Source organism: Salarias fasciatus, chromosome 18, assembly GCF_902148845.1.
Source record: "Salarias fasciatus chromosome 18, fSalaFa1.1, whole genome shotgun sequence".
NCBI lineage: Eukaryota > Metazoa > Chordata > Actinopteri > Blenniiformes > Blenniidae > Salarias > Salarias fasciatus.
This window is the reverse complement of record NC_043762.1, coordinates 20,609,186-20,636,172: the sequence shown is the minus strand read 5'-3', so window position 1 is coordinate 20,636,172 and position 26,987 is coordinate 20,609,186. Positions and strand designations below refer to the sequence as shown.

Below are 26,987 nucleotides of genomic sequence, written 5' to 3'. Positions count from 1 at the left end.
CAAAGATAAAACCCAGGAAACAAATGCAGCCAGCAGCAGTCCACTTTCTGATGTAGTGATATTTATTATCGTAGCCTGTGCATTATCTCATGATGGATGTTTCAAGTGAGATTTATTTGCATCATCGAAGTACATTCACTAATTTATGTAGTAAAATAATTCATAGAAAATCAAAGTTAAGAAAAATATATTTTTTTTTATGGTCACAGTGACTATATCTGACCTATTGCGGAAGAATATGATGGCTTCAAAAGTGCTCGACAACTAAAATGAGACATGATTGACATGTAATGCATGCACGTGATGCAGCATGCATTGGATACAGGCGTCTGAGAGGAAACAAACCAGGAATGTAGAACGGTTGTAAAAAGTCCTGGAGTGTGTGGAGAGATCCTTCGGGTCGGTTCTGGTGCAGTTGAGGCCGGTCATGCAACGTTTGAACCTCAGGTAAAGGCTGCTAAAAGCTCCATTCAAGAAGATACATTAACTGTACATTTTTTACATGGAAGCCGGACAATCGAGAGTTAGTAGATACAGTGCGACGCTTGGTGAGACAGAACTTGCATCGAGAGTTAAATCGTCTAAACTCTGACCTTACATATGGTCCCTGTGACTAACATGTTCTCCTACACTGCAGGTGCGTTAGTGTCTCTCAGAGTTTCCTGGACATTTGTACATTTGCTCTCCACATACAGAGTTACACACTGCAACTGATCATTAAGATTTCGAGTTTTCTGAATCATTCGATTGTCTTGAATCGGCTTTGTCGGACTCGGTGGAGGGTAATTCTTCTGGGGTTGTGTTGAGATCGGCCCTGTTGGGCTGGGCGTTCGCAGCCTGGGCGGGTGGCTGCGTCCCGTTCGCACACACCACTGTGCCCTCCGACTTGCTGAAACTGAACAGCTTCCCAGGACTGAACGTCCTGTTGGGGGATTGTGACCTCTCCTGGCCACTCGGGGGAACTGCCGAAGTCGCCGTCGATCCTGTCGTTGCCCCGGCCGCCGCCGCCGCCGCCGGCTCCTTTTTCACTTCGGGCGACTTCAAGAACTTGAGAAACCCGGGCAGCTTGGCTTCGCCTCCCGTCGGGGACTGGGCCGGGGAGCGAGACGCGCCGGAGGAGAACTTCCCCTGGAGGGGAATGATCTGCTTCAGCTTCATCACGTTGTTGTTCCCCAGAAGAGAGCTGGGCCTTTTGGGCTTCTCCCCCGGCTTGTTTCCCTGCGCCTTGTCGTGGTGGTGCTGGTGCTGCGCGTCCGCCTTGTGGTAGTCGCTCTCCTGACGCGCCTCGGCCTGCAGCTCGGCCTGCCGCTGGAGCTCCTCCTCCTCACGCCGCCGCCTGAGCTGCTGCTGGAAGTGCTGCTGTGCCTGCTGCTCGTGCTTCTGATCGGTGCACATTTCGGGAAACAAAAACAACAGGAGAGTAAAACCTCACGTGGAAAGCGTGGCGAGCACTGAAAAGCTGTCAGTCTGCGACAAGACACCAGCAAGTTCAGAGCTGCTGATGTGATACAACAGTAGACAGAGGAACTTGTTAACATCTATAAAAAGAGCCTACATTAGTGTACATTTTAGTATAATGCACATCCAGAGACCACAGGACACTAATGGATACATAAATGACACAAAGTACAGCCACCAGCAAGCCTTAGAGGCCGAAGGTCTTTCAAGCTATGACACAGCTATACCTTGAAAGCTTCCCTTCGTCGGTACTCTAGCTTGGCCATCTCCTCTGCTACCCAGCCAGGGATATCAGGGATGGCAACATGGATGATGTACTTTAGGAGGATTGCAAAGTGCTGTAAACCATCAAGACCACAGAGGAACAGGCTCAACAAGCAGTCACACATCAGGGAGAAATAACAGCATTCTGAACAAATCTGTCACACACGCAGCAAAAACTCCTGCGAGGTTTTGTGTTCGGTAATGAACCTGGATCAAACGCTGCGACTTTACAATATGGCATCGGGAAGTACGGAAGGAAGGACGTGCTGCGTACCTCCAGTAAGACGATGGAGATGATGGTCATCTCGGGGCTCAGCCAGGGGAACAAGCGCTGCAGCTGCCCGCACTGGCCGATCAGGTAACAGTTAACGATGATGGCTATCAGGCCCATGGCCTCCATTGCAGTCTGGTGTTAAAGGAAGAGAATCCAGTCTCGGTCAGACGCCCCCAGTGGCTGCAGTCAAACAGGAGCGGCTTGTTCTCACCTGCCACTGCCCAATGTTCTCCACCCGCTGACCGAAGGGCCTCTGCAGGCCGGTGCACAGCTTCAGGGCGTCGCTGCGGATCTCAATGATGTTGTTGATCAGGGCGCACATGGCGGCCAGCGGGAACGCAGAAGAGAAGAGCACCACGTAGCCGAACTGGATGAACATCTCCTGGTAGTCCTGCAGCGTGTCCTGCTGGGTCAGACGTCCGTCAGGAGCAGTGCTGCGTGTTTCGGTACAGACGGTCCGCCGGGAGTCTCACCTCGTATGTCTGCATGCAGCTCTCGATCTCAGCCTGCGTCAGACTGACGGTCTTCGGCTCTTCTGGAGGATCTATCCACGACCTCTTGTCGTCTCGCCCTTCAGCATTTTTTCTGCGGTGGCAGAGAGAGTCGGATTCCTTTGCAGAGGAGAGAGAGGCGTTGTCCTTGGTCTCCTGCTGAAGACAAGAAAACGTTCGGACGTTAATCCAGCCTGCAGGAGAACAATAAGATTGCGAATAACAGAGTGTAGTGACCCATCAGTGAACTATATACAAAAAAATCATCCATGCAACACATTATATAACTGTTCAGCTGAATATGTAAAATGACAGATTGTAGCTGCTTGATTATCATAGTGAAGGTGACATTCAGTTTTGTTTTTTTTTTGCTATGAAGAGGCCACCAATCATACTGACACAAGGGGAAGGTAACGGTTCGGAACAGGCACAGAACATACTTGAGCCAGCGATTCACAGTCACTGTCCTCATCGCAGCTGTCAAAAATACTGGTGGGATCCATCCCGTCCTCCACCAGCGTGGGACTGTCCTCCAGGAAGCTGTCGTCCGCCGCCTGCGCTTCTGCGGCGACGTCCTGGTAGTCGACCTTCTCAGTGAAGCTGACTTTCCGCTGCTTCAAGGCGCTGTCATTCATGTCCCATTCCTCCTCTGACAGCCTGAATCCTGCTTTCAAGTCCCCTCTTCTCTTTGTCTCTTGGTGGGCATTGGCAGTGTGACTGACAGGGACTCCTCTGGGACTGAGAAAGGAATAGGACGTCATTGAGGCTTGGGCCTTTCCCAAAGCAAGGCGGCCGTACTTGAGTATGATGGCTTGCAGCAGCTCCCACAGCACCTTTGGGGTGAAGACACCCAGCTTGTTTTGCTCGTACAGATAAGGCTGGAGGACCTCTTTGATGTTCTGGAGGAACTGACGGAAAATCAGCAGAGTAGCTAGCATCTGTCAGGAGAAGGGGATTGCTTTATTATTCTGCAGGATACGTACTGGAAGGCGCAAAACAAAGACTGTAAGACAGATTGAAAGATCAATTAAAATAAATATACAGAGCTGGGGACTAATTCATTTTCCTGAGAGCTGCATGAAATGCTGGGACTGTTATAGAGCGAGCCATAAATTGACTTCAGTTCTGCTCAGTGTGAACTCCAATCTTCATAATAAGGATTTTGTTTTATGGTTCAGTTGAGCTACTTTTGCTGCTCTGATCAACATCTCGGTGTGATATTTTAATCCGTGAGTCCAGAAAACCGGGGGAGCGTGGCCTGCATGCTGTGTCCAGGGCTGATGTGTGTGTGTCAGGTCGGACAGTGGGATTTCACTTTTACCTCCTTCAGCCGCTCCATGTCTTTGAGGTAGAATCCGATGTAGAAAAGGCTAAGGTAAGAGTTGATGAATTCGAACTGGAAAACACAAAGAAGCACAGGGAGGATTTCAACACACGTGACGCTCGGCTGAGACAAACTGCTTCGCTCCAAACAAAAGAGGAAGAATGACTCACAAAAACCATCTTGATGATGAGATTGTTCTCATAGGCACTCTGAAGTCTGTAGTTCTCTGGACGAAGACACAGAACAGACGGCAGTATTACTCAGAGCGGCTAAAAGTACCACGCAGTAACTTCTCTCTATTGGAATATGCAGCTTGTTCTTTTCATTTGAGTAATCTCTAAAACAGTACGTTTGGAACTGTGCATCACACAGACAGTAATTCTCAGTCCTGAGTATGCTCGTGCCTCTTACCCATGTCGTTGAGCCAATAAGCAATCTTCTTATACACCTCATCACAAACGGTTACAGTGACTGCCAGGAGGATCTTAGGAATGAATCTGGTGATACCAGGTAGCTCCTGAATCTCCATCACCAACTCCTGCAAGGTGAATGAGGTGCATTATACATTTTTAATAAGTCCGAGTCAAATCCCATGGCTATTTTTACAGAGCTACTGAACGGCTATGAACTGTGGAGGGGCATATTTAAATTTTTCATTCCGTGCAGCGTGAAAAAGAGAACACTGCTCTTTCTAAGAAGTCAGTACTGACTTGACCATTTTGAAGCGACTGATCCCACACACTGTTAGCTTCACCGTTCAAGACAGAGCACACGTGCACGTAGTGCGATTGAGTCCAAACCTGCAGTTCCAGGCAGAGGAGCATCGCGAGGAAGACGAAGCAGAGGCAGAGGAGGCAGATGGGGAGGCTGACCAGCCATCTGAACACAGCTCTTTTCCACGGCGGGTAGTAAAACTCCTCACAGCCTGTTATGGGACTGCAGCGCTTCACACCCTGCAGAGATAACACAGGATGAGAAGACCGAAACCAAAACTGTACTGTTTTATGGCACCGGAATGTGGATTGAATTCTTGTGAAAAACATACTCCTGTGTGTTTCTGTTCTTCCTCATCTTTTGTGAAAGTGAGTGTGAGCTCGTGGCGGAGGTTCAGAACCTTATAGAACATTATCACAGGTAAACATGGAGTCCTTGTCCAAAAATATGTGCGCCCAACGTGGGGCTCGAACCCACGACCCTGAGATTAAGAGTCTCATGCTCTACCGACTGAGCTAGCCGGGCTTGTTGCCCCATGTTTTGGCAAGCTGTTTCGAAGATACCCCCCCCCCCAACAAGTCCCCTATTCATCCATCACAGCAGGAGCAGGAGGGGGGCCGGGGGGAGAGGCCACTTCCCGCTCATCTCAGAGCATGTGGGGGGAGAACGACTCTCTTGTGTAAACACTCAGATCGCATTTCCTGGTATTGTGTGCTGCCAATCCCGTCACTCGGGCAGTTGAGCAACTGTTTGCTGAGAAATGAACCACAAACCTGAAAGCAGTGGAAGTGATGCACTCAGATAAAAGACCGGAGCATCTGACGGCCAATCTGACACTTTCCTGTCAGCTTCAGTTATCTGCCATCAACAAGTGACTCAGGGAAAAAAAAATACAAAAAATAACGGCAGCTCTGTCGGTGTAGCTGTTCAACAACAATCCTCACCCTGAACTGGGGCCTGGGCTCCTCCAGAGACTCAGCCGGGGTGTCCAGAGTGCCCCAGCGGTAGGCCAGCTCGGCCTCGCGCCGCTTCCAGCGCTCCAGGAACAACGTGGCCCACACGACGTTGAAGAGGGCGAAAACCACACAGCAGATGTCCTGACTGGTCTGATGGGAAGACGGAAAGAATGATGTGGAAACATGAGCGTCTCCTTCAAAGTGTAGTTTCTTCATGTTCACACTAGTATATGGCACTACGTGAAAGCAGAATTGGCTGAAGAAAACAACATAGAATGTAAAAGAGTGCAAAAAAAACAAAAAAGAAACCAAAATTAATGTTAGTCTCCAAATAATCCAGGGCTTCTCAAAGTATGGGAGGATGAGTCAACCTCACTGAGATTAAAACAATCCCCAGAATGACACTAAATCTGGTAGAAAACACTAAAACTGCAAATGTTAAATTACTTCCAGAGCATTCAGGTGTGTAAGTATGTGTTTAATAAAATATACAAAATGTTTGCACATTTAATAAATAATTTCTACAACAAAATCATAAGTAAAAGCTCTCTGGAGCCTCTGAGAGGAGATCTGCCCCACACTTTCAAAACCACTCGAAATGCGACACTAACAGGGAAATCTTTATCAATCAGGAAGATCTGTTTAGTTTATACATGGTGTTGTAGTTTAAGGAAACAAAGTGAAGCGATAGTAGGTTCACTCTGTTTGCACTTGGTCTCCGGTTTGAGTCTCAGCCTTTCTGTGTGGAGTTTGCATGTTCTCCTGCACACGCAGGTTTTTTTTTCTCCTGTGCACTCCTTCCCACAGTCCAGCAGCATGAGGTTAACCGGTGCCTGTAAAGCGGTTGAGGATGTGAACGTGTGACTCCTGTGATGTTCTGATACCCTGCTCAGAGCGTCAGTATCCTGATTTCACCCAGAGCCGGCAAAGACCTGCTGCAGCGCCCCGCAATCCCACGCTGGACAAAGCAATGAAAGCAAGACGGACGGCTGGATGAAAGACTCTCTGTACCTGATCCGCCTCTGCAAGGATCCACAGCAGAAAGCCGATGACTGCGGGGTAGAGCATGGAGTTGGTGTAAAAACCCAGCCAGGCGAAATACATGCCGATCTTCACTCCAAAGTAGTCACAGATATCATCTGCAAAACGGATAAAACCATCAACTCACTTCAGAAGAATTATTAGATTTTAGAAATACATATTCAAAAGTCAATAAAAGGTTTCATAGGAGATCTAAGAGCTGTGATGTTTCGTACCGAGGGGCTGCCTTTCACACACCGCCTGGACCCAAGACGTCATCAGCTGGTTGAGGATCCTCTGTTCGTGAAGGGGAAACATCTGAAGGATCACCCCTCGAGCGACCAGCTCTGGAACTGAAGAGGACGCAAGGCGGTGAGACCCACAAAGCAGCATTCGCAATCTGGATCAAGGAACTTTAATTGACATAAAATATCTGAGAAGAAAATGCCCGAGCGTACTGATTGGCTGTCCTTCCAGGAAGTGGATGTTGTGAAGCACCTCCCCCTGTTTGGCTCGCAGGTTGTCCAGCCAGTACTTGATGATGCTCTGTCGCTCCTGAAGCACGGTCCCAGAACCGCCGGAGTAAATATATACATCAGTGAGAGAATATGCTTCACCTGACTGAATGTAAACAGCACTGAAGCATTCGCAACACGTCTTCTAACCTGCGATGTGAAAAAGCAGAGCTCGCTCTCGATGTTCTCGTAGATGTTGTCCTCCTCGCAGGAAAAGCGCCGCATCCCGCCGCCGAACTGCGGCTTGACAGTTTTGTGCATGCCCATCTGCTCGGCTCCTCGCAGTAAGCTGACGGGGAGGAGAGGGCGTGAAGGAGCGGCGCCGAACCCGAGAGAGCGCCAACGCTAACTAACACCGAGCGGAGGCCGCTGGTCGATGGGACGAGAGGCTTTTTGGTCCCCGAACACAGCAGACTGGGAGATTACTCCGCTTCCAAATGTGCAAATACAGACATTTTTAGATGAATATTTGATTATTTTAGGGAAATAAAATAAATCAAACATTACTGTGTGCACCAGAGCTTAGTAAAATGCTTCACCTAACATGAATTGACTATTCCCCGGCATTGAGATAAAAACGGTTGGCATTAAGAGTGCGAGTGCGAGTTAATGGTGTCTTACTTCTCAAAGGTGGTGGTGATGAAGAAGGCGTTTGCCTGGGTGTGTTTATGCTGTCGAACCTGGATGCTGACTTGAGGAATGCCGACACGGATCTGATTGAGGAGCCACAGCAGAGTGTGGTCGTCGATTGAGTCTGAAACAAAGAAAAATCATCATCAGCGGTTTGCTCGTTATAGGATTCCGGTATTAAAAGTAAACGGTGCCTTTTTGTTATTTCACACAAATATTTTACACTTTTTAACCTGCGCTGCTGCACGGCGGCCTGAAACAGAGCTACCGTCCTTGTGCATAAAGTCACGACCACCAAGCGGTTTGGTGGCGGCGCCGGTAAAAGGTCACCACTATAACTCCCGTCGATGGAGATCATAAACATTTTTCAGGTCAGCAGAATAGACCGTGACCTGTTTCCAGCCTGAATCCTGCTGCCGGCTTCTTGCATATTATTAAGTCCTAATTAAGAAATTTATCTGTGGCTTCTTGCACAAATGACAACGTCACTTCCATGAAGCTGAAAGCACGTGATACTATTAGGTTAGAGAGCATGCATTGAAGTTTAAATTACCATTACTTCCATTAACGTTACGGAAACATGACCATATTGTGTAAATGAGCAGGACCAATGGTTTTGGATGTTAACAGCATTGATTCTGATTCTGATCAGCATAGAAGCTTCCAGTACACGTTTTTGCAGCTTCATCACAGGATAATGCAGAAGACGGTGCTGTTAATGAAAATCAAGTACGTTTAGTTCAGAATAACACAGCTGAGTGGCTGGCCGGTTTCCAAACACACGAACAGAGCGCTGTTGTTTCTGCAGCAAAGGTTTATTCTCTGGGCAAACAAGGACAGGTGTGTGAGGCCGCCGTACCTGGAAATGTCATCAGGATGTCACAGTTTTCAGTCGGCACCATCTTCAACCAGGACTTCCGAGACATGATGTAGTGTCGGGCCTGCAAAAGCCGCTTCCCGAACAGCTTGTCTGAAAACGAGAAGAAAGGCGACGTGAGGAAAAGGTGAGACTGAGTCAGAAACGCGGGGTGTGTGTGTTACATTTACAGTAAAAGAACGCTCCGGAGTGTGTGTGAGAGCGTGTGAGAGGAAGGGGAAAAAAAGCAGACAGACAGATGGTCGCATTTTGTCTTGTGTGTGATCCTGGATGCAGATGACAGGTTAGTCATTAGTATCACTCTGCTACTCGTCACGGAATTTTACTTTCCCCGTTTTTTTCCTGCTCCGTCACCCTGTCAAAATAAGACGGATGTCCAAAATAATTATTCCTCCAGCGTGGAGGTGTTCTACTCTGCACTGGAGGACCATTCCAGTCTGAGTAAACATTATCAACAGCAAACAGAGAGATCATGGATGGTGTGGGATTACTCCCACAAAGCAAACTCCATCATGAAGCATGTCAGCTCAGCGCCTCGCCCCACCTCGCCCCAGCAGCGTCTCCTCGCCGTGCATCGTTAAAACACAGAGCAGTCTGAACTCCTCACTTTCGCTGCTCCTTTTTCACACGTTGCTTTTCCTGCTTCTCTACTCTCGTCGCCACAGTGACTGACTGCTCTCCTCATCGTTCACTGAATTGCACCGTGACTCTCTCTCTCAGTGCACGTCTGTGATGAGGAGAGCTCATTCTGCACGGCGGCCGCGTTCTGGCGTCACACACTCTCAGTACCGGGAGCCATGAGTGCTGCAGCTATCGCCTGCTGAAAACACTTGAATCGCAGGCAAACAGTGCTGTTAATACATGAAGCAGCTCTGCACATCAAAGACTGAGCTCATCTTTAGTTGTTTTTTTTTTTTTTTGGAAATACGATGGGATGTGGAGGTAATTCTGCAGATGAGGCCGAGTGACTTTGAGTTTAGCACGATGACGCAAGTCACAGACACTGGCTGCTTCCTCTTTGTCCTGCCTGCGCTGTCAAAGTCCTTCACACTAATTGTTCCCCTGCTTCTCAGTGACTTAACTGCTCATTAAATGTATGAAATAATGTCTTCCTGCTGGAGCTCGTCTGATCTGGAAATCTCTGCCCCGGTCGACATGTGTGTATTCTGCAATATTTACATGGAAAATGACAAGTTGTGCATTAAAATGCCTTTCTTTATGTAAATCCCACAATGCAACAGCATCATGAATATATTCCACTTCTCACCTGAATCCAGCTCCGTATGTCCCTGATCTGGATGAAACCGAAGTTAAGAGGGTGGCTCCTAATCACCCATAAGTAAGAATGTGTGTATGGAAGTGTGTGTGAGACTGTCTGGCTCTGTGATGGACCAGCGACAGAAGCAGGCAGGGAGCCACGATGTGCCAGTTCTCCTCCGGCTGCACGGTAAAACCTGTGCAAATCCAAAAATACTCATCTGGCAATCAGTGAAATTAACAGCTACGCTTCCAATCATCAGATAAAAAGTGGCGTCAAAATGCAAACTGAAAGGTAGCAATGCTGCAAGACGATCAAAATGATTGTTGCTCTTCAGGAAATCATTGAAAATCCTGATACTGTACCAACACTGTGTGGAGAACTGGAATGTGTGAAGAGTAAGAGTAAGAGAAATGTAGTAAGAGAAATATTTGTTGCAAACCGTATTCTCTGCTACAGATTATTTCAGCTTTAAACAAGTCTGTGTTTGAGCCGAGACATCATCTGAGTGTGTGACGTGACCATCTTGAGCTCCAGCATGTGCGAGGCCATATTCCCATCATTAATAACATATGGAAGAAGAAGTTATGCCAACCAGCAGGAAGTCTGACCTGATTAGCATAACAATGTTACAGTTCGATGAAAAAACACACATTTATCTGACTACAAGGTGTTATTTCTTTTAAAGAAAGAAATAATCTATAAACAGACAATCTGAAATGTCAACCTTTGGTATTTGCACATCACTATTGAAAATGTGTCCATGCTTTTGTTTTATTTGTGTTGTATTTAGTGAGCATGTGTCATCTGATTTGTTTTCATAAGAATCCAGGAGGTTTTCTTCAATAGTTCTGACATTGCTTGGCTTGACAGCTGAGCATAAATCAAAGCAATGGCTGCAGCGGCTTCAGTCAGACCAACACTGTGACCAGAAGGCCAGCCCGTCCTGTCAGTCTGCAGGTGGGGCAAAACAAGACAAGGAACTGCTGCTGAAACTTACTGGTATTATATAATCCCAGCATCATGCGCTCATCACAGGTGAAACTGCAGCCAAGACTTCCCGACGCTGCTCTGAACCATAAAAGACCAGGACAGGGTTCCTCCTGCCTGCCCCGCATCCCCTGGAGAGCGGCAGCAGCAGCAGAGCCCACCGGGACGCCCACCGGGACGTCCGCCCCCCGCATGCACCTGTGGACCACGGAGCCCGGCTCTTCCCGGGCCCTGCACGCGCACCGTGCCGACCAAAACCCGGTCCTGTCCCCGGTGACTCATCCCCTCAGGTCTATTAAGCAGCACTGACTGCACCATATCGCACTTGCACGGCCGCTCCGTCTCCATTACCCCCACTAATTCTCCGATCCTTGATGTCCGCGCGCACGGTAACACCGCCCCTCCGTTTTCCGGAGACTCACCGAGCACTGCGGACGGCGATAAGGACGTCTGCTGCTGCTGCTGCTGCTGCGGGTTGTTGCCGGTCCGGTCCTGCTGCTCGCTCGGCGCCGTCCTCTCCATCCTCTCCCCGGCTCCGTCTCTGTCGTCGACGTCTGCGGCGCTGCTGCTGCTGCTTCCCGCGGCGTCCGGAGCGGCTGCTGCTGCTGTGGAGCCCGCCGCCCGCTGCTGCTGCTGCTGCTGCATGCTGCTGCTGCTGCACGAGGAGCCTGCCTTTATTTATTTCATGGCCGTGGCCGTGGCGTCGCGCGCACACGGATTACCTTACTGTATCTGAAAAATGAGGAGGAGGAGGGGGAGGAGGAGGGGGAGGAAGAGGATCATGGCATCTACACGTTACGCGCCACCAGTCGTGACTGCGTGACGACGGGAGTTGAGGGAAACACCGCGCGCGCGGGCCACAGGTCCGGAATGACACACGTGCGTCACAGCTTCACGCGCAGAGCTCAGCATGACCGTGCATGAGGATCATATGTTTCATCCCAGGACGTGGTTACAGTGCATTTGGGAGCCGCTCCCACCGCCATTGTAACGACCAATAATTTAATAATTTAGGATTAAGAAAAGCCCATGATGTAACAGCTGGTCAGCAGTATCACAAAATACTTGATATGTAATTGGAATAACATTTTGCCAATTTTTTAAATGAATTATTGCATGATTAAAATAACATGAAACACATTCTAAATGTAATATGCAGCCAATATTACAAGTAGACAGATATTACTTGCCTCTCTTACAGGTTTTGTGCAATTTGCTTCTGAAAAAAAGAAAAGTGGATGATAGTCTCGTTCAGTGAGGATACATTTTTAATGTCCATCACTGTTCCTTTGTGTGCAGCATTAATAATTTAGCTATTTATTTTGTGCAATAGTAACAATCTCTGGTATATTTCCAATCACTACCAACAAGAATGTACAACATTAGGTTGTTGTTTTGTTTTTACATTACTGTTACCATTTTTACTTTTTCAATACTTATTGTTTTGCTCAGCTTATTTTTGTCCATTAACTGCTGCAGCAATGCAAATTTCCCCCATTGTATGACAAATACAGGGTCATCTTAACTTATCACTCATCCTCTGCAGCATTCCCCTGATTGCAGCTGAATTACTGGCAACATTTTACATGGTCAGCTTTTTTTACATTCAGAAAGGTCAAAATTATTATTGACAGTTATCACTGGTCATTATTGCATTATTGGTTTGCCCAAAAGTAGAAGAACTGCTTTTGTTCAAACAAACCATCTCAACAGTGAAGAAATGTGTGATGTTTGATCTGTGGCTCTGCTGGGAGAGTGGTCTTCTCTTAAAGGGTTGCAGGTTTGAATGCCAGAGGTCCAAGAATATCTGAGGCTGGTTTGAGATGAAAGACTTCAACAGTAGCACAGAGAAACTGAACTGAACTGAATTCAGATTTATATTTCACTGTACAGTGTACACACAAATACAAGAATGATAGATAGATAGATAGATAGATAGATAGAGCTGATTTATGTAGCCTGTGGTAGGAGGCATGTCATACAGGTACAGGTTCTTTTTATTTTTTTTTCCTTGTCCTGTTCGGCAGCTGGGGCGTGCAATATTGTATGATTGTAGCCTTTTACTATCCGAACAGATTTTAATGTTAGCAGCAGGACGAGACTGAATCTCCTCCTGCTGCTGCCTTTATTTAAAAATGGCATCCAGCATGGCTGCTGGACAGGACCAGGACAGAAACGCACAGAGAGTAAGAGGCAGAAAGAAAGAAAGATAAAGAGAGGGAGGGGGGGGGGGAGGACAACAACTTATAAACAAATTCACAATACAAAACAGTGTTGTCGACACCAAGAACAGTCGGCAACCAAGAACAATCCCAAACCCCAATCTAGACAACACCAAAACAGAGCCGACAACCAACACAAAAACTGACAGAACCAGAAGCGATATATATATGTATGTATATATATATGTGTATATACAATGGGGGAAATAAGTATTGAACGCATTAACTGTTTTGTCATTACATTTATTTCCAAAGATGCAATTCATGTGACATTTCTTCCAGACACTGGTATTAACTCAAATAATCCACACATGAAAAGAAATCACAACATTCAAATCCATAAATAGTGATTATGTGGAATTAAGTGCAATAACACAGGAAAAAAGTATTGAACACACTATCTGAGACTCGTTTAATACTTTGTGGAGAAGCCTTTGTTTGCAATGACTGCTTCCAGACGCTTGTTGTATGTATGAACTAATCGCCCACACTGCTCAGGTGTGATTTTTGCCCATTCCTCCGCACAGATTGTCTTCAAATCCTGAATATTCTTTGGTGCCCTCTGGTGAACCCTTATCTTTAGTTCTTTCCACAAATGTTCGATCGGATTTAAGTCAGGTGATTGACTGGGCCATTCTAACACATTGATTTTCTTTTTTTTTTAAACCATTCGAGAGTCAACTTTGCCATGTGCTTCGGATCGTTGTCCTGTTGAAAGGTCCAGCCCCGTCTCATCTTCATCATCCTGGTGGATGGCAGGAGGTTCATCTCAAGAATTTGCCGATAGATGTTTCCATTCATTGCTCCTTCAATTATATGAAGTCTGCCAGTACCACGAGATGAGAAACAACCCCATGCCATGATGTTTCCACCACCAAACTTCACTGTTGGTATAGTGTTATTTGGGTGATGTGCAGTGCCATTTCTCCTCCAAACATGGTGTGTAGTATGACAGCCAAAAAGTTCAATTTTGGTCTCATCTGACCAGACAACATTCTCCCAGTATTCCACAGGATTATCCAGATGCTGTTTAGCAAACTTTAGACGAGCTTCAACATGCCTTTTTTTGAGGAACGGAGTCTTGCGGGCTGAGCGTCCATAGAGGCCATGGCGGTGGAGTGCATTGCCTATCGTTTTCTCTGTAACACTTGTACCTGCTGCCTCCATGTCTTGCTGGAGCGCTTTCCGGGTGGTCCTTGGCTCTTTGAGAACTCTTCTGACCATCTTTCTGACTCCCTGGTCAGAAATCTTGCGAGGAGCTCCTGTGCGCGGCCTGTTGATGATAAGGTGATGCTTCTTCCACTTGCGGATAATGGCCCCAACGGTGCTTACTGGAATACTCAGATTATTTGAGATAAGTCTGTAACCAGTTCCATTCTGATGCTGAGCAACAATCAGGCTGCGAAGGTCTTGAGAGAGCTCCTTGCTTTTACCCATCATGAGATGTGTCTTGTTTGACTACTTGGTGAAAAAACAACCTGTTTATAGGGCCATCAATTAGCACTAACCCAGCTGATGTTGGTTTGCACTTATAGGAAGTACAAAGACTAATTACTTTCAGGTGTGAGATGGTATGGTGCCTTTCCTTGACAAACTATACAGCTTTCCCATGGTGTGTTCAATACTTTTTTCCTGTGTTATTGCACTTAATTCCACATAATCACTATTTATGGATTTGAATGTTGTGATTTCTTTTCATGTGTGGATTATTTGAGTTAATACCAGTGTCTGGAAGAAATGTCACATGAATTGCATCTTTGGAAATAAATGTAATGACAAAACAGTTAATGCGTTCAATACTTATTTCCCCCATTGTATATGTATACAAACCCACATACATACATACACACATACACATATTTTTTTCTTCCTTTTTTTTTCCCCCCTGATGAACAATACTAGTGAACAGACCTGGCCACAACAACAAAAGGAGGTGTAGGGAAGGAAAGAAATGCAAGGACAGCACAAACCTTTTTTCTTTTTTTTTTTTGAGAATATATCTAGTAGTAACTAGTAATAAACTAGGGGCGTGCATCAAGAGAGGTCTACTACAGATCACCATTAGTCTAACCACCACAAGAAGACAAGGTAACCAAGTATGTGAAGAGTGATTAAAAATCAGCTTGATCATGCAAATATGATGGTGATAGTGATGGTGATAGTGATGGTTCATCAAAAATGGCTAAGCTGGAATATGATTCCTGATCTAATTACTTTGATAAGATTATTTCTTCAGGATTTGATATTATTAACATGAACACATCTATTCAGTCTGCAAGCATCCACTTCTTCATGTGTTGACGAGGTGTTAAGGATATTTTCTCAGTACAGTTTGGGCCCTTGTAAGGGGTGAGTGTTGTTTAAATGTCAAAACTTATTATTTTATTGTTGCTGACCGTATCCATCAATCCCTCTGTGAAGACAGAGTGTCCCTCTGCAGACGGCCACTTCCAGCATCCATAACATTATTGACATTAATGATTAAACAAGTCATCAATGATTTTGCCAGACGATATTGTTGCCAGAAGAATATGTTGGATTTTCCTCCAGTTATCTTCACAGCTTCAAATATGAATTTATTCAAGCTTTCAGATTCATGTTGTGCTTTGGGATCTTTCTGTTTGGAGGCTGAACATTTGCCCTTGTGTATATGTGGGTTTAATCAGTATTTATTACTTATTTATTGTTTTAATTATGTATGATATACCCAGGTGGATAACTCAGTTCGATAACAAAATCAGACACCATCAGACAATTTAGAGATAAAGATGGTGATATTTGCAATATGTTTGAAAAAAATGCCCCCAATACGTCCCAGTCGTTACACAGAGTGTTTGTGTATACTGTTAAAAAGTTCCAGGATGGTGTTTATATTTTCCTTCATTTAATTTACAGACTGAATTGATTGCGGGTGTGAGTGTGTGTGCTTGTCTCTCTGCAGACAGGCACATGCTGTTCCTTCCTGCTCCATCCACTGGGGCAGTACAGAGTTCAGGACACTAGATGGAAGCAGCAGATGGCTTCATGTTTCACATCATCAGGGATTCAGGCTTCCTTTTCATGTATGAACCAAAAACTCCTTTCAAAAAAAAAAAAAAAAAAAACAGCCCCTCTTTGAAAACAACACTTTTGTGTTGTCTTGTAGCAGAAAGAACATTCAAACATGATACTTTTTAAAGCCATTCTTAGTCAAAATGGCCAAATAAACCACATGTGGCCACATAAACTTCACTGTGTGTTCGGACTCACATCAGGTAATGAATGCAAAAAGAAGGATTCTGCTTTAAAACTATTTTTCTATCAGGGATAAATTCCAAGCACAAAAAAAAAACATAGAAAAATATGACTACAGATTAACATAATGACCAACTGATACATTAATGAGTTAAAAAACAAAACAAAACAAAAAAAAACTTGCTTTTAAGTTTGGATTGAATTTTGGGTCAAATCAGAGGACTCTTGCTGTTTTTTATCGTTTCTGCAGGAAGCAGCTGGATGAACTTCTGAAGGTACCCGATAAATTATTTAAAAAAAGAAAATAAAAAATTGCTGACTTTTGGGAACATGTTTGGGAGATTCCACAGAGTTCACTTCTTGTAATTCTTTCTGTTTCGTGAAAAGACGATACAAAGTCAGGCTGTGGGAGAGCTGGCGCGCCGGCCCAGCAGAGGAGTGGCGGCTGTTTGTGTGAAGGAGCAGGTCAGAGCTGCAGCGGCTTCTGCTTCGTTTCTCCTCCTCAGCAGACTTAATGATTAGTAATCATCCAGCATCCCTGCCTGTGGGAGACGGTCCGCTCAGCGGGTGATGGTTAATCAATGACAAAGATAGACTCAGTGGTTTTGTGTGAAGGTTTGCCTTTTGTGTGGTTCGGATGGTTTTACTTCTGACCCTCATACCTCAGGAGAAAGCGAAGATGTTTCGACAGTTTATCAGGCAAATCTTTGACAAATATTTCTGTCTCACATCATCAGAGATCAACAAACAGTGACTGCTGTTTGCCGACACTTCAGTTTTCAATAAGCCTAAATTTAGCATAAATTTGTGATGGAAAATCAATTTCAGAGTTTTAGAGAAAAAAAAAACTACTAGAAATATTGGGAGCGAAGCAGTGGTGAGAAACCTGCCACAGGATGTTGACTCAAGAGGAAGAGATTATGGAAAAGGTTACAAAGAGGCAGAGTACCAGGCTGGAATGTTACGAAATGATGTGAGGAGAACTAATGACAAGAAGGACATGTTAGTGAATATCTTCCACTCAAGGAATGTTACAGAAAACAATCATCCAAGATTTTGACAAGTACGTATCAGAGACAGATGAACAACGATGCAAAAATAGACAAGAAGATATTTTCTGTCATGAGCAGAGCGGGTTTCTGATGCCAAGGGAGGACTTGAATGTAGAGCTTTCTTTGAGGTTATTCAGTGAATCATCTTTATGTACAGATAATTTTTTTCTTAAAGAATCAAATAGTACCGCAGGTCATAAAGTACACTTTTAAAAAAAAGACGGGTTTACGCAGCAGAAACACTGACAGACACCAAGCAAAGAGTAGGAGTGTCACCCTTTCTGGTGCAAGCCTGTCGTTATATAAAGTAAAGAAAATACAACTTTTCATTACTTTCCTATACATTATTGAAACTCAAACGCACAAAGCAGAAATCATCGTCTTTCTGCTTCTGCTGGGGTTTTTTTTTTTTCTTTGCTCTCCTAATCACTGCAGGCTTGTTTTTCAAAGGTCTAGCTGGTCAAACGCAGGTTACGCAAACCCATCCCACTTCAAGCAATTAAAATGATCCATGCTTTCCTTTAGACAACCATTCTTCCGAGAGAGGTCAAGGAGAACGCCTGTGCTGCACTTTGACTTCAGAACATAAGGATGCCAAGCGTTAGGGGACATTTTCTCTTCCAGCTGTTTCCAGCACTCCTACCCGCCTCCAGACGCCACACAATGAAGAGAGCGGGGTTTACGCCGCGATGCTTTCGCCAGCCTGGGCAGCGACGTGACCACGAGGGAGGCCCCGCAGATAGGAAACGCAATTAGAAACCGCTTTAAAGCGGGAACACTGACGACCACAGACAAAAGGGGTCACAGTCCCGTGGCTCCAGGTGAGGAAGGAGGTTGTAATCATAACCTCCCTTTCGATTTCCTGCCCCGGGAGGCGGGGAGAGGAGGCAGGGCAGACGAGAGCCTAGTGGCCCCAAGTTGTCGCCTGTGCTCCTCACAATGCCAATGACTGAGATCCCCAAAGAGCAGTGAGTAATGGCCCAAATCATGCGTGGAAGTCATTTATCCTCAACGCGACCATGTAGTGGAAGAGCTGGTTCCCAGTGGCCGGCGTGGCCTAAATACTGACCTACTGCAAAAAAAGTGGGGCACAAAAATAAAATGTAGATTAATAAATCAAGGAAAGAGACGTTTAAAATGACTGTTAACGGTTCTATAAGGAAGCTGCAAGATTAGTTTCTCCTTAAATCTCTTAGAAAGCTCAGCTTTTCAAGCCAAAAGGCTGCAATGATCCATTTATATAAGATTTTTTTTAAGGCTGTCAGTGACATTTTTAAAGCTCGTCTCATCAAGTTTGTGCGCAAACTGTTTTGTAATCGCTAAATGTGAAATGTACGAGGGACTTTTTGACGTTAAGGTCATTACAACTTTGTTTTTTAATTATCACAGACAAATGATAAAAATAAGGCTTGCTCATTGTCACTATTGGACACTACTGCCATGATTCAACAACAAGCAATATAGATATATGGTATATATAGAGAGAAATTGGCTACATGGTAGTGCTGCTTCAAAGATAAAAAAACTTAGTTAATTTGTTTTGAACAAAAAGATGCCTGAACTGACAGAAAAATGAAACTGGGCCACAGGAAACACCAGCATCATCATAATGACTTTTCCAGCAAAGCGGTTTTAGCGCGTCCTGTGTCTCGGGCCGTCTAATAAAGCAGCTCCCAGGAGCATCCAACCACCTGACCTTTTGTATCCTCTCAACGACTCCTGCAGTGAAGCCACACATCCCAAATGTGGAAAAACACTTGGTGTTAAACACAGGATATCCTTTAGACGGGAAGGGGCTATCACTTCACTCGAGTCTTCGCGCTGTATTTATTAATTGGCACCAGTACAACCACACTTTAGGTTCTTGGTTTAACTTTGCTCTCCCATCCTTTCTCAGTGCAGACAGGATGTTTATCGTATCTCGTGACGAAGGTTTTCATCCCCGTCACCGTTCTGGCTCCATGTGGTCCTGAAGTTGTCAATAACATGAGGCGATGTGATAATATACGTATACATAAGAGGAAGGTTCCATTCTTCTCTCATAACTCTGGCAAAACAACCCCCCCAACCCCCTTTCATTTTATTGAACATTTAGCAAAGTTTGGAGATGAAATCTGTTTGCTATTGTTTCACTTTGGCAATTGTCATCAGACACTCAAACTGCGACTTCCCTCCTTTCAAGTGCTCTTTATGAAAGATATTTTAAGATGGTATTTAGATCATGGATATCCGTGTTCTCTCGCGCTGAAGAATCATCCCACTGTTAAACAACAGGGTGTACACACGAGCTTCATCACAGCCTGCTCCATTCCGTCCCCGCCGGCCTGCTGACAGGTTGGCAGGTAAACATAAACATGTCGGAAAGATTAAAACGGTGTCACCAGTAAATTGTCGCAGGAGGGGCTGGAAAGTCACTTGCAGACAATTAAGCACACAATAGGTGACGCACACTGGAACAAACAGTCCTTTCCGGGGTCTGAATAGGGTAATATTTTAAATAGCTTTGTGTATAAAAAACAAAAACAACAACTGAGATGTACTGCTACTGTGTTCAAGTTTAAAACCTTTATTTCATGTATTTACAAGGTCAAAATACTGTCATCTGCGCATGCATAAGACTCAGACTTCACATTTTACATTCAAAAGTGCAGAAGTTAGTAGAATTACTATTGCATGTAAAACCAGTACATGTATTACATTGATAAACAACATGTGAACTCAACGCAATAAGCTTTCAGTCACCACTGTGTAAAAGATAAAGTGATATATAAAAGTGTTTTGTTTCCCCGTCAGAAGAGACTATCCCAGCAACACGGAGAGATCTTGTTTGTCACTGCAGAAAGACAAAAACAGAAAAAAGAGAGAAAGACAAAAAAAGGTTATTACATAATTTTTTGGATCATGCAACATGGAAAATGATTAAAAAAAAAATAACTTTAGAGATTTGACAGTGGAAACCAAACTGATCCTCTAATGTTACTAACAAGCCTAAACTGAGCTTGATAAATCCTACATGCATCTAATCCAGCAACAGTGAATGTGTTATTTTTTTATGTATAGATTAAATATATGGATCCATCAATATGAAGTGGGCTTGCTAATTGTGAGTATTTGCAGCACGTTTTCTTTGTGCAGGCGCTGCTATTAAGAAAAGGCAGTTTTCTCATCCTGAGGATGGCATGTACTCACTCTGTTGTGCCAGGGGGGTTGAGCAGGCGCTTTATGTCTTGGATGTGCTGAGTGACACTCACTGTGGATCACAAATGAGAAAACATTATTGGCATTATTGCTTTTCCATGGTTCAAAAATTTGCCTTTGAGCGCTCTAAAATTACTGAGATTCCAACTGATTAATGCCGCAGTTTTTACAGTAGCAGAGATTGAAGTGGCTCAAGTAGGCGAGCCAGTAATCTTGGCAGCTCAGCGCCTGCCTCCATGTGTCCAGCTGTCCGTGGAAACTAGATACTGATGTACAAGTTGATCACAATGGCCGGCACACACTTCGCTTGGCAGCTTTGCCGCCACTGGCATGAAAAAGAGTGAATGTGATTTAAACTGTGCTGCACTCTGCAGCATCTCTCCCTCAGAACATATTGTACACCTGCTTCATCCAGATGAAGAGTGTGCTCAGTTGGCGCCAGAAAACCTTGGTAAAAGTCAGAGGTTCACCCTGAACACGAAGGGCCAAAGAGCAAAGACAGAAAGACGCACACGTCCAGACTGAATGACAATTTAGAGTCATGAATCTCCCTATAAATCAAGTCATTCATCACAGTAGGATCTAAAGACTGAGCTCCGGACCCAGCCCTGGATTCAGACCTAAGGTTTCCAATTTGGAGGCAACAGTGCTAACCACTGCAACATCATGCCAATTTGCTGTGTCAGAGCGAAGGTGAAAAACATGACTGCATTTTTCTTATGTTACTGAAACTTTTAACAATCATTTTAATGCCAAATAATATGTCAGAGATCTGAAACATGGACATAGAAATTAAAACTCTGTGCATAATCTGTCGGAGGCATATGAAAAAAAACACTAAACTTTTTTTTTTTTTTTTCAAAAACACCCCCAAAAAAACCCCAATAAAACAAAACCCACTGTCATAGTTAGCTGCTCGAGTTATTTCTACTCACTTGAGCCACCTGCCAGCCCACTTGTCCTCCCTCCGCCGAGTGAACCAGAACCACTGCTCGATGTCGATTTCCCTGGTACACTTGCTGGTTTACTTTGTGATGAGCTACTGCTCCCAAACCCAAACCAACCCATTCCAGAACTGCTTGATCCACTCTTACTGGTCGACCCAGTTGACCCAGAAGATCCTGTTGAACCACTTGAGGAAGATGATCCAGTGGACCCGGACGATGATGACCCAAACAGGCTTTTTCCACTACTTGATGTCTGCTTATTTGATCCATACCCACTAGAACCATAACTGGTACTTGACCCTGTTGACCCAGAGGAGCTGGATGAACCCAAGGAGCTAGATGACCCCAGAGAGCTAGATGACCCAGTGGACCTAGATGAACCCAAGGAACTAGATGAACCCAAGGAGCTAGATGACCCCAGGGAGCTAGATGACCCAGTGGACCTAGATGAACCCAAGGAACTAGATGAGCCCAAAGAGCTAGATGACCCAGTGGACCTAGAGGAGCTGGAAGAGCTAGATGACCCATAGGATCCAGAGGAGCTAGATGACCCATAGGATCCAGAGGAGCCGGAGGAGCTAGATGACCCATAGGATCCAGAGGAGCCGGAGGAGCTAGATGACCCACTGGACCTAGAGGAGCTGGAAGAGCTAGATGACCCATAGGATCCAGAGGAGCCAGAGGAGCTAGGTGACCCATAGGATCCAGAGGAGCCGGAGGAGCTAGATGACCCATAGGAACCAGATGTCTGCTTATTTGAACCTGTGTTGCTTGAGGAAGATGATCCATAACTTGGGAATGATCCTGCGGGTGATACGGGCTTAGACAGAGAGAAGCCAAGGCTTGAGCTGGAGCCTTGGGATAAGCCAAATCCAGTTCCTGTTGAAGGCTTATTGAAGGATCCCCCAGAAGATCCCAATACACCTATACCTGCCCTACCAGCAGAACTGGGTCCAGTTCCACCATTTAAGCTCCAGGCAGGCTGAATTCCACTTCCACCAAATCCGCCCTGAAATAAAATAAAAACAATCATTTCAGCTTTTGAGAATTAATAGTAAACACAGTGAATTACATTTTCTTAATTACAATATTTAATTTTATATTTGGTAAGCCGACATCTAACAGACAAAGTTATCTGCCAGCTTGAACCTTTCTGCCCTCTTGTTGGTTCCCGGCATATGTTTTTCTCCTCATCTCCTCCTGCGCACTTGATGCTGGATCATTTCCAACAAACAATCAGACTGTTTTGGCCTTGTATATTTTATGTAAGACCACATTATCTCAAAACAATGGCACATGGGTAGTGCTGTGCTTTAGGTTTTTTTTTTTCTCTTGCCACAGTAAAAGCAAAAATGCTGAAAATATAATATGTAAAAGAGTTTAAAATCTGTACACAAAATTAACTGAATACTGCAAAAACATATGTAGATCATCATGCAACTACTCTGACAAAGGTCCAAAACACCATTTATGTTTATTGCCTTTCTTACTTTGCTATTTTTTCCTGAATATTTGAATATTTATTTGTATAAAATGACGTTTAACCTAATCGTAAGCTGCAAAAGAAGAGTTATAAGAGAGTTTAGTCAAGAAAGTTTCTTACCCTTGCCACACACGACATGTTGAGCAGCTTAATTTGCTCTGTAAGATGGTCAACCTCTTTACTTTTGTATTTGACATTGTTTTCCAGGACCTCAACATCTCCAATCAGCTTCATCTTCTCCATCAGGAGTCTCTCCTTGTCCTGGTCGTGCTTGCGCTGAAGCTTCTCCATGTTCTGTCTGTGCTGCACCATCATTCCCGTGCGGTTTTGGCCACACCAGCGGTAGTCCTCGGACAGTCGCCAGTTTTCTGCCTTCAAACGGCCGTTCTCAGCCTTGATGCCCGACACCTGGTCTCCCACAATGTTCAGGTAACGCTGGAGCTTGTCTTCAATTTCTCTGGACAGGCTGGAGCAGTTGGTGCGAATCTGCTCCAGGTGCTCACTCTGTTTTGGGCAGCTGATCAGGAAGCGATCGAGGGCAGGGAAGACAGTATCGATCTTCTCTAGAAAAGCCCGAGAGACGTTGGAGACGGACCTCAAGGACTGGGTGAACTCATTCTTTGATTGTTGCCGATAAAGGCCCAGCTCTTTTTCATACATGGACTTGTCTCTCCTCAGGCGGATGGCCTCCAAGCTGAGGTCGTCTCTCTCTTTGGCCGTCCGGTCCATTTCCATCCTCATTCTCTGCACCGTTTGAGTGAAGTTAGACTCAACAAGTTCGAGTTTGGCTTTCATTTGATCAGCCAGCAGTCCGCAGTTGCAGTTTCCAGGTATCTGTGCCGCTGTTAAAAAAAAAAACACAAGGGTTAACATGAAAATGTCAAATGGAATCAAAAATATTTCATTCACTGTCATTGATTGTTGAAAATGAAGAAATAAACTCACTTAGTTGTGGGCATTGGGCAGCATAACCTCTCATCCTAATGCCCAACAGTTCGGTGTTGCATTGTTGCTGTTCAGATTAACACAAAGAACAAACGGTCATTCTTCCCTGTATTCGCTACAAACCATCATTCATGACTAATCTACAATATTTTTTGGACCCTCTTTAAAAACATAGTAATGTGGTAATTTTTTTTTACCATTGGCATTGTCAGAAATCAGTCATTTATAAACTGATTCGGTTTTTGAGCGCAGCCTGTTCTTACAGCTCTTTACACGCTTTAATCAAATCAACATGACCGAATCTTTTGAAATATGCCAATATTTCTCTCGCATTGAGGTTTATAATCTTTCTAACCAAGAGAGGCAATTTTACCTTCGACCTCTCTCTTCCGCATCTAAACTTCAAAATGAACAGAGTAATAAAAAAGACAAACATAAACATTCATATGTAGTTTTGTTGTTGAGCAAAAACAAAAAGTCTAAATTATGTTTCATGAATAAAAAAAATTAACGATTTAGAAAAGAAAACTCAAGAGAAGTTTGTCTGTGTGCATTTAAATTGAATTAAACTCTCTTTGTATGAGAGAGCGGCTGGAAGATGACTTTATTTATCTTAGGTGACCAAATAAGAATGTCTCTGAAAGTCATCTTACAGTGCAAGATAATGAAACAGCTGAAGTGATTACTGGTTCAAAGCTGCAGGGAGAAACTGGCTGAAGAGCTGCAGTTTGCAGAACCCTGACTTACAACAACAGGCTGATGAACCATTATTACACGTTATTAATAAACATTGAAGGTCAGCAATTCAATTTAAAGGCACACAGCGAACCAATATGAACTATAGTTAACGTGATTAAAAAAAAAAAAAAAAAGTGTTTCTCACCAGCTTTCTCTCGTAATCTTGGAAAAAGAGAATCGACATGTTGCACACAAAGCGCAGCTTTCCCAGGTCATAGTCATTCCGAGCCTTCTCGGTCAGGGTGATGTTGAGCAGGTTGGTCAGGTTGGCCCTTTGCTGCCTCAGGGCGACGTTCTCTATGGACAGCCGGCTGAAGCTGTCCTCCAGGTCCTGGATGGGGGACTTGGAGTCCGAGGCCTTCGTCCGGCCGTACACCAGGAAGAGCACGAGGCCCACTATGATGAGGGACTGTATGAGCGACGAGAATAAGAAGGCGATCCGCATGTAGTAGCCACAGCTCTTGCCCTTTGAGCGGTGCTGGATCTTCTTCTTGGATGCAGGGCCGTAGACCTGCGAATAGCCGCTGCTGTACATGATGCCGGTACAGGGAGAAGGTCTGTAGTGCAATCCCGAGTTTAAAAAAATACTACAAGTCGTCAGCCAAGTTCAGTCCGAGTTCATCTCTGCACAAGAACAAAGACACTGGAGGTGTGCAAGCCAAATGAGCAAATAAAACAATGCTGGATGTTTTCAGACCAGCAGGCAGATTTCACAGTCCATTTCTCGAAAAGCCTCTGCCCCTTCCTCTCACAAAGCACCGCGGCGTTGGCCAGGCGTTTCCTCTCTGCAGCTCTGAAAATGTGAGAATTGATAAGATTGTGGATTCTCTATAAACATGGGCAGGAGTTTATAAACTCCTTTGGCCACGCATTTCCCATGTTGGGAAGCGGTCCTGGTTTTAGTCTCCTCCCTTAATCATCTGCCTCCCACCTCCTCTGTTTTCCCTCCCATCTGGATCAATGCATACGGGCACGTATAGGTCAAAATTCCCACACAAACACACACTCATAGAAATATTACTATACAATATCATGATAATCTCAGCATGAAATGTTTACATTTATAAAACACAGAGGTCCATGGTGTTGTTGTCTGGACGAAGTCCAAGGTTAGAAACAGCTGTTAAACATGAAAGTATTTTCAGACAGTTATTGTTGAACAGTTTTGCTATTAAGAATTGGCATCCAGACCCAGAAAAACTTGTGATTTCTTTTTTTGATCTCTCTGAGTCATAAAGACCTCAGCGGGCCCCCCCCCCTCGAACAGCTCCTCCATAAACCTGCCAAAAAAACGTTTTTTATGGGATCATGAATGGTGTTTTCCGGTATGCAGCAGGCGGCGAGGACAATGGCTCATGTTATTCTTGCAGAAACTGTCAGTCAGTGGCTCTTTGATGCCCCGAGTCTCAGTCCAACACGATGACGTCAGCGAGCTTCCCTGTGTGTCGCCACGCAGACACGCACATACACACTCCATGTGAAGCCACCGCCTGACAGTAGCACTCACATCTCTTTCCTGCCAGGCATTGTTGGCATGCTGAGCCTCATCATGAGAGGAAGCAACAACTCATAGGTGGCGGCCACACCAGGCGCAGCTCTGAGGACAAGATGCCTTAACAAAAAAAAAGACACCAACAAACACAGGATATCAGAGGCAAATAGGACAGATAAGCCATCCCAGTGTTAAATCCACTAAAGCTGAAGTGGGCTGTGTTTATCTCTGTGCTTAGACACCAGATCTGCTTCCTGCAGGGACAATGATGTTGTTGAAATGCCTGGAAAAGTGCTCCTGTGTCAGTTAGTTGTATATTTTGTACCTCGGTAACATCGAGTATCAGTTTTGACCCTTGAAGTTGAGCAAACATGTAGAAAGAGAAGAGGAATAACGACAGATGGCATCTAAAGCTCCACCTTCCCCTTCGTACTACATGAGAGATCAAACCCAACCAGACATTCAAACGTAAACTTGATCACAGGACTTTTACCCACAAATTGTTTATTAAGTTTCGTAGGTCTTTGAAGACAAGTACAGGCTGTTTTTCCTCGATCTAATCCTGAACTTGTTCAAAAAGTGGCAGCAGGAAGAACTCACAAAAGAAGAAGAAGAAGAAGAGGAAGGAGTCAGGATTCCCTTTGAAATCCTCTTTTGAGATATATGGAGGAGCAAACATTTGGTTTCCCTTTAAACAGGCTCATCTGGCTTACTGGAACAATGCCACACTTTGCTCCTTGCAGCACTTCAGCCGGCAGCTGCTTGAAATGCAGATGATTTTAGAATTAGAAGCAATTAATCCATGTGAGTTGTAAATTAGTACAACATTCTCTAGGGATTAAATCTTAGAATGAAGTTTATGGAATTGACATAAGTTTAGGAGAAGTCCACTGAGATTAAAAATA

The 26,987-nt window shown here is 44.7% G+C and overlaps 2 protein-coding genes and 1 non-coding gene across 5 annotated transcripts; all 3 read right to left on the bottom strand.

Annotated features, from left to right (window-relative positions):
- Positions 1-53: 53 nt before the first annotated feature.
- On the bottom strand, positions 54-11,418 carry ano8a (anoctamin 8a). Of its 2 annotated transcripts, none has more exons than XM_030116061.1 (18): positions 11,194-11,418; positions 8,506-8,616; positions 7,638-7,770; positions 7,167-7,305; positions 6,960-7,056; positions 6,738-6,854; positions 6,493-6,620; positions 5,470-5,631; positions 4,612-4,764; positions 4,223-4,349; positions 3,982-4,037; positions 3,809-3,883; positions 2,928-3,425; positions 2,470-2,646; positions 2,208-2,399; positions 1,997-2,128; positions 1,686-1,796; positions 54-1,380 (listed from the first exon to the last, which is right to left on the bottom strand). In XM_030116061.1, exons 1-18 carry the CDS (start codon positions 11,414-11,416, stop codon positions 718-720), a joined length of 3,294 nt encoding a protein of 1,097 aa, XP_029971921.1. In that variant the 5' UTR covers positions 11,417-11,418; the 3' UTR covers positions 54-717. The 2 variants fall into 2 exon arrangements, with proteins under 2 accessions (XP_029971921.1, XP_029971922.1); XM_030116062.1 differs by having other exon boundaries at positions 2,470-2,643.
- Positions 4,978-5,050, bottom strand: trnak-cuu (transfer RNA lysine (anticodon CUU)). Its single transcript has one exon. It is a non-coding gene; the product is annotated as a tRNA-Lys (tRNA).
- An 8,409-nt stretch (positions 11,419-19,827) lies between the features above and the next one.
- On the bottom strand, positions 19,828-25,400 carry plvapa (plasmalemma vesicle associated protein a). 2 transcript variants are annotated; one of them, XM_030115856.1, is made up of 7 exons: positions 24,736-25,400; positions 23,853-23,919; positions 23,028-23,749; positions 22,052-22,433; positions 21,413-22,015; positions 20,469-20,529; positions 19,828-20,112 (listed from the first exon to the last, which is right to left on the bottom strand). In XM_030115856.1, exons 1-7 carry the CDS (start codon positions 25,123-25,125, stop codon positions 20,079-20,081), a joined length of 2,259 nt encoding a protein of 752 aa, XP_029971716.1. In that variant the 5' UTR covers positions 25,126-25,400; the 3' UTR covers positions 19,828-20,078. The 2 variants fall into 2 exon arrangements, with proteins under 2 accessions (XP_029971716.1, XP_029971715.1); XM_030115855.1 differs by having other exon boundaries at positions 21,413-22,433.
- Between the last annotated feature and the right edge of the window lie 1,587 nt (positions 25,401-26,987).